This window comes from Crinia signifera, chromosome 3 (assembly GCF_055691185.1).
Source record: "Crinia signifera chromosome 3, ASM5569118v1, whole genome shotgun sequence".
Lineage (NCBI taxonomy): Eukaryota > Metazoa > Chordata > Amphibia > Anura > Myobatrachidae > Crinia > Crinia signifera.
This window is the reverse complement of record NC_139219.1, coordinates 59,180,714-59,187,662: the sequence shown is the minus strand read 5'-3', so window position 1 is coordinate 59,187,662 and position 6,949 is coordinate 59,180,714. Positions and strand designations below refer to the sequence as shown.

Below are 6,949 nucleotides of genomic sequence, written 5' to 3'. Positions count from 1 at the left end.
TTCTATCTCCATAGATAATGTTTATACTGCAGTGTCCTATTTTGTACATATTTTGTTCCCAGCTGGTTAGTACGGCTCTCCCCTCTTTCTCCTGCAGGGGGCCTTCCGCCCTCCTTTTCTATATGTTGTTAAGTCATGTCTGAGCTGCAGATCCTGGAAGCAACTGATGATAATAGTGTGTTACGAATGCGATGGCGTATGTTATGCTGAATTTTGAACATGTAGTTGTTGATGTTATTGTCATCAAAATGATGTTTTAAAATTGTATGTGTGTATTTTTTTTTTCCTTTTTTATTGTGCAGTTGAAATATGTTAATTAGTATGCCGGTACAACTCATGCAGTAGCTGATTTATTTTTCGTTTTGGAAAATTTGCAGCCTTATTAGAATATATAAAACCTCCATTTACACAATACTACACAGCTTGGTTTACCCACACAAAAATAAGCTCACCCTTAGGTGTGCATAACGTCCCGTGTTTGTAACTGTTATGCAAGGTATATTCCTTTGCACACATTTCCACACTGAAGTATTTCATGCTTGAAAAGTCAGGTGTCCCATTATCTTTATGCTGTGAGAAATATTTGGGAGACATTAAGCAAATAAGACCACACTGGTGTCTTGGATACACAAAGAAATGTAATAGTACATAGTACATAGCACTTACAATAGGTAGATAATATGAAAAGCACAAGTCAAATTCAGCAGGGCATATAGTTACCGTGAAGATGGTATTGTTCAAGATCCTATCAAGTGATGAGGGAAACCATGAGGATTTCAAATTGAGAATATGGGGTACTCCTAATGAAAAGCCTAATCATAGGGGTATGGGAGAAAGGTTGGGAACCAGTCTATGGGATAAAGAACCTTTTTCAGTCTGTTGGAGTTTGCAGCGGCTTAGTAATGCAAATGCCACTTTCCGGGGCCCTTTCCCAATCGTCAACCATGCAGGTGGATGTGGTGTTGGCCTACTGATTGCCTATCATCCGGATCCTGTAGACTGGTGTCTTTCTAGAAGCATTGAGTCAGAGACCCCTTCAAAATATTACTATGGGGACCTACAAACCTCTGCCTACACCCATGGCTGCATGTGCACATTTTGGTCAGGGGCTGGCTGCATGTTCTATTGGATAGTGCATGTTCAGCCAATGAAAGTTATACTCGCTACAGTTTTAAACGGTTTCTTGATTATCCTTAACCCTTTGGGTGCCAACATTTCTGAGAGATGTGAAAAATATCCGCTAAATATGCCAGCGTCGCTCACATTTGTTATATAGATACAAATAAAAATGTTATCTAAAAACAGATATTTCCTATATAAGGTTTACATTACACGTCATTATAATGAGTAACATTTTTTGCTATTATGACAAATTCACTTGGTACTTAAAGGGTTAAAGCCATTAATATTACTTACTGATATGCATATGTATACTAATGACTGCTCTTTTTGCCATAGAGATAATGTCCATAAAAATTATCTTTCTTGGCATAAATCTAAGGTCAAGTTGACATTTTACATTTCTGCCAGCAATGATTATTTACCAAGTTTGGTTAACTCTGCCCTGAAACCATAGCAGCTACGTAACGTTCTGTATTTCTAGTGTCAGTTAGGCTGGATACAAACTGGTAACTATATCTGCAGATCAAGGGGGATATGTACTAAGATGGGGGTTCTATTTCACATGGGATGCAGCTATTGGCAACCAATCAGAATCTACTTATTTATTTAGCACTTTCTAGAAGATAAAAGGTAGGATCTTATTAGTTGCCCATAGCAACATCTCATGTGAAATAGAACTCCCATTTTAGTAAATTTTCCTCTAAATGACAGCTTGGGCAGCCTGTTCTCCATAAACACCGCCCAATCCATCCTGACTGACATCACAACTGGACGGATGCATTACAATGGCGTTTGGAAGGAATGCACACCACATCTATTCACAGGACAGACAGCACCGGGCATTTCACCAGAGTGACAGCAAATGGGAGGTGTGGCTTGTGAGTACATCATGCTGTGAAGACATGCCCCCTTTTCCGAGACCACATCCCTTTTAACAGCGTATAATTGGTGCAATTTGGTAACTGCAGGATCTGAGTGCCTTTGTAGACATGCATACTCTCCAGATTGCAACTGCTAATGTATGCACACCCAAAATACGGTATCTGAATTACCATGACACACCTACGTTTATCCGACCACTCCACATTACCACGCCTCACTCGCTTTTGGACTTGTGCAACCTCAATTGCAGTTCACTCACTGTGCATGATTCAGGATGGATGGTGTATGATAAGTTGCTCGTAGCAGCATAGCATTTGCGATCCATAGCAATGAAAGTGCAGGAGGTGGTGCATACAACCCCTGCCTGCATTTGCGATCGCTCGCAACTGCAAATCCCGGAGTGGATTGCAAAGCCGTGGAAACTGCCTCGCAACACAGTCTTTGGCCTTGCCACTTCCAAGGGGAAATGCGACAATGCCTCCATTTCCGGGCAACCCTTCCCTTGGTCGGTCATTCAGGATTGTAGGGCCCATCCTGCACCTGTGCAGTTTTCTCACCTTCTCTCTCTGCACATGTTACATCTGCCCCACCTGCAGTGCAGCCTATTTCGAGAAAAATTTTGCTTTGAGAACTTTACAGAAAAACCCCAATATCTGCTTTTGCCTGCATCTAATTGTGCCTAACTAGGAGGCCTTTTCATTCAAATTATTTGGATGAGATTTCTGAAAGGGTTACAAGTTCGATATGTGGGGGACAGCAGCAGAAAGAACAACTCCAGGGGTGTTTTTATAATCTGCTGACTGCGCTGGTCCTGTGCAGTAGGCACAAGGACATACGGTTATCTTCACAGCCTGAAGGAACATTGGTCTGTAAATCATGAGATACTGTACAGGAAAAACAGGTTGATCAGAGAGCCTATTTATACATTTACTATACGCTAGTTCTGCTGATTTAATGGCAGAAACAAACAAACATAATATCCATTCACCCAATTATTAATCTGCAGACCATTCCTTTGTATAAACCACAAACGGATGGTTTACTAAAACACTGAATAGAAGCAAAAAAAAGTGGGGGGAATCCTGTCATCCCTTTTCTAGTGGGAGATGGAACCAGCGGAGCGAGTTTGAGTGGTATGCCCACTTCCCTGGGGAATTTTCAGAAGCCTCCCGGCCATTCCAGGAGATTACTATCTGGAAGTTTGGTCAACAATACACCGTTTATCAAATCATGCCAAAAAAACCAGTGTGGCCACACCAAGAGGTATAATTACTAAATGTGTGCAAATACACTTTAGTGATCTTTGAGTGTCCTACCGATTTCCACACGGGGTGAACGACTTTCCATTGTACCAGATTATGGAAAGTGGTACACTCAGCTGGTAAAACAGCCCGTGGGACGGTGGTATCCGGCGATGATGCGGGAGCGTGCATCAGCACTCACCACTCATCGCTGGGGCATACGCACTGGGGGATTTTGAGATGAAAACACCAAAAGTGAGCTACTTTCAGCTCAAAATTTACCAGTGTGTATGAGCCTTTAATATCTGTGTCACAATTAAAGTAAACTGACCCCTCCTTACATTTTTTATCCTATCAAGGAACATCACAGGGACTTTGAGAGTGCAATGTCATAACATCAGGTGGTAGTTGCATAATTCTCTGGGAACACTTGGATGGTCAGAATATCTTTATGGGGCCCATTGGAACCTGCTGGGCCCTAGGCAGACGCCTAGGTTGCCTTGTGTAAAATCCACCTTTATTTCCCATATTGTAGGCATAGCTAGGCCAAGATCTGTTCTTCTGATACAGATATCCTGTCCTGGCTGAGCAGTTTTGCTCAAGCTCGCTGCCTAGGTGTTATCCTTGACCCAGAACTTTCCTTTGTACCCCACATTCAATCTGTCTCAAAATCATGCCACATGCACCTAAAAAACATATTTAAAATTCGCCCTTACCTTACACAAGACACTGCAAAAACTCTAATCCATGCTCTCATCATCTCACGCATTGATTATTGCAATAGTCTCCTTATTGGCCTTCCCCAATACAGACTCTCACCACTACAGTCCATTATGAATGCAGCTGCAAGGCTAATCTTTCTAGCCAGACGTTCATCGTCTGCAAAGCTACTCTGTCAGTCACTTCACTGGTTACCTGTAGTCTACCGTATTCAATACAAAATTCTTTTACTTGCACACAAAGCCATAAACCAAACTACACCAACATACATATCCTCTCTTATCTCAAAATATCATCCAACACGACCTCTACGCTCCTCCCAAGATCTGCGTCTCTCATCCACACTCATTACCCGCTCCCATTCCCGACTGCAGGACTTTCTTCGGGCTGCACCCACTCTGTGCAATGCCCTCCCAAGCACAATAAGACTCTCCTCCAGTCTCCAAACCTATAAGCGTTCCCTGAAGACTCATCTCTTCAGGCAAGCTTATCAAATTCCAGAACCAGTCATAGAACCTTGCGTTCTGGTGGAATCGATGCAATAAAGAATACAGTATCTATCCTTATGTATCAATGCCTATTTCCCTATAGATTGTAAGCTTGCGAGCAGGGCCCTCCTACATTTTGACTGTCTGTAAATACCCTGTTTTGTTGTTTCACTGTCTGCTATTGTAAAGCGCAACGGAATATGCTGCGCTATATAAGAAACTGTTAATAAATAAATAAAATAAATTCTGAGTAAGCTGAGACTGAGGCTGTGATGTTGCAATGGTCATCATGATGGTGATGAGATGCTGTGTCTGCTGGCTCTGTAACAGCAGCTGCAATGCTGAGAGGGGGAGTATTTTGTTCTCAGGCACCTCCTGCAGCACTCGCTTAGTCTCCATCTCTTGGTGAGGATGGGTGCCGGACGGGGTCCCGACTGTCAAAACACCAACAGCCGGGTTCCCGACAGCCGTTGACTAATTTCCCTCGTGGGGGTCCACGGCCCCCATAGAGGGAGAATAGAAGAGGAGGCTTGCGTACCGAGCCACCGTGCCCGCAGCGTGGCGAGCACGCAAGGGGCTTTGTTGCGCTCGCCATGCTGTCTGGGTCCGTCCAGTCAGGATAATGACTGTCGGACCCCTATACCACACCCTTGAGGATACATGGGCAGGAGATTTTATCCGGGATTCCACAAACTTGATTTTATTCTAGCATGGTATATTACCCAATCACCATACTGTAGACCTCCCTGCCATGTTGTCACCATTTATACATAATTTCCCTCATTGTTTTATTACCAGGTGATCTGTCCCAAGCTGCAGGATTCTGAGTGATCTCTGCTGGTGAAAAAGCCATTACTGAAAGTGAATGCACTGTCTGCTGAATATGTGATCAGAATCACTTTGCATTGCCCATTCGTAAACATGCGCAGTGATAATTCAGATATGCTCCGCAACATGGCCTAGGTTCAAGTCTGCACCGGCCCCTATATCTGTGCCCCAGCAGATCCTCATATAAACCAACTCCATGCTGACATCACAGTGACTACTAGCTCCGCATAGTTGGCTACACTGTATGAGCAGGGCAGATGCTCCCCCTGGCAGTGCTTACATAGAGGATATTGCATAGGAAGGGCAGAAGCTCTGACTATTACTATTAATAGATAAGTTCTGCATTTCCATGGGAGAGTGTAGTTTTTGTCCTAAGGGTAAATTATTTGGGGTAATTTGACCCTGCTGTTTCGTGATCACTGTCCTAACAGCAATCATCTCAGTTATTGTGGTGATTATTCCTAAAACTCAGCCTCACTTAACCCCTTGAGTGCCAACATTGCTGTGAACGATGTGCAAAATACCCCCTAAAAATGCTAGCCTTGCTAACACGGAATGTTTTTTTTCTTTTTGGTGGTGGTGGGGGGTGGGATGATGGAGGGAGGCACAATATTTAACTAAACTTTAATAGAATAGTTTTAGATAATTTGCCGACAATAACTAAAGTGATTCATATTCCTCGGCTACTGCCCGACCATTTCTTTGTGGATATGTTGCACGTCACTCACAGCAACATTGGCACTCATTTGGGTTACAGAGGCATGACAGTATCAGTATCAGAGAGTTTTTAGTGCAAAGGTGCCGGGAATTCAAGTTTAGACCCAATAATAGAGGTCTCTCTCTCTCTCCCTCCCTCTCCCTCTCTCTTCCCCCCTCTCTCTCTCTCTTCCCCTCTCTCTCTCTCTCTCTCTCTCTCTCTCTCTCTCTCGTTTTTAAGACCAGACCGCCAGCCAGACGCGGTGGTAACACATTGGAAAACTTTGTATCTGTCTTGAAAAAGGCCCTCCGGGGTTGAAACGTCGACTATGTGATGTGATCTTCTATGAATAAATAGCATTTTTACCTGCTGTGGTGATGAGTGCCCTCTCTGGTCTTAAAAACCCGGATCTAGTTGCTATATTTGGAATTGACATCCCTGGGGAGCCCCCCATTGTTATATTACCTGGATAAGTGTGCGGATCTTTGCACTACTATATATATATATATATATATATATATATATATATATATATATATAGAGTCCAGAGTGGAGCAGCACTTCCTCGACAGATTTCAATCAGTGGGGTGCCATCCAAAACCCAGCTGGGTTAACACAAACGTCCAGATGGCGGCACTCACCCAAAAGAAACATACACAGGCAGTGTTTCAAACACTGCCTGTGTATGTTTCTTTTGGGTGAGTGCCGCTGTCTGGACGTTTATATATATATTTTTGTACAAATGAAAAGTGAATATCAAATGACTTTGCTTTCCTATCGCAAACTTTTATGTCACACTATTTTGACAAATAATTTGGTCTGCCACTGGAATTTGATAAATTGCGAGGGCTGGAGTTTTGGTGTCAGCACAGTTGTTGAAGTGTAGAGTAATAATGAATGGATCATTCAGAGAGGAGAAAAAGGGTAGCAGGTGTGGAGACAAGTGCGTGTGTGTGTGTGGCTGGGGGGGG

At 43.2% G+C, this 6,949-nt stretch overlaps 1 protein-coding gene across 1 annotated transcript in view; it reads left to right on the top strand.

Moving 5' to 3' along the window:
• NEK2 (NIMA related kinase 2) overlaps positions 1-1,576 on the top strand; it is a 15,426-nt gene extending 13,850 nt beyond the window's left edge. Inside the window, exon 7 of the mRNA XM_083174878.1 lies at positions 1,459-1,576. Coding sequence (XP_083031004.1) covers positions 1,459-1,576 — 118 coding nt within the window. The remainder of the gene's footprint in view (positions 1-1,458) is intronic.
• The last annotated feature ends 5,373 nt before the right edge of the window (positions 1,577-6,949 follow it).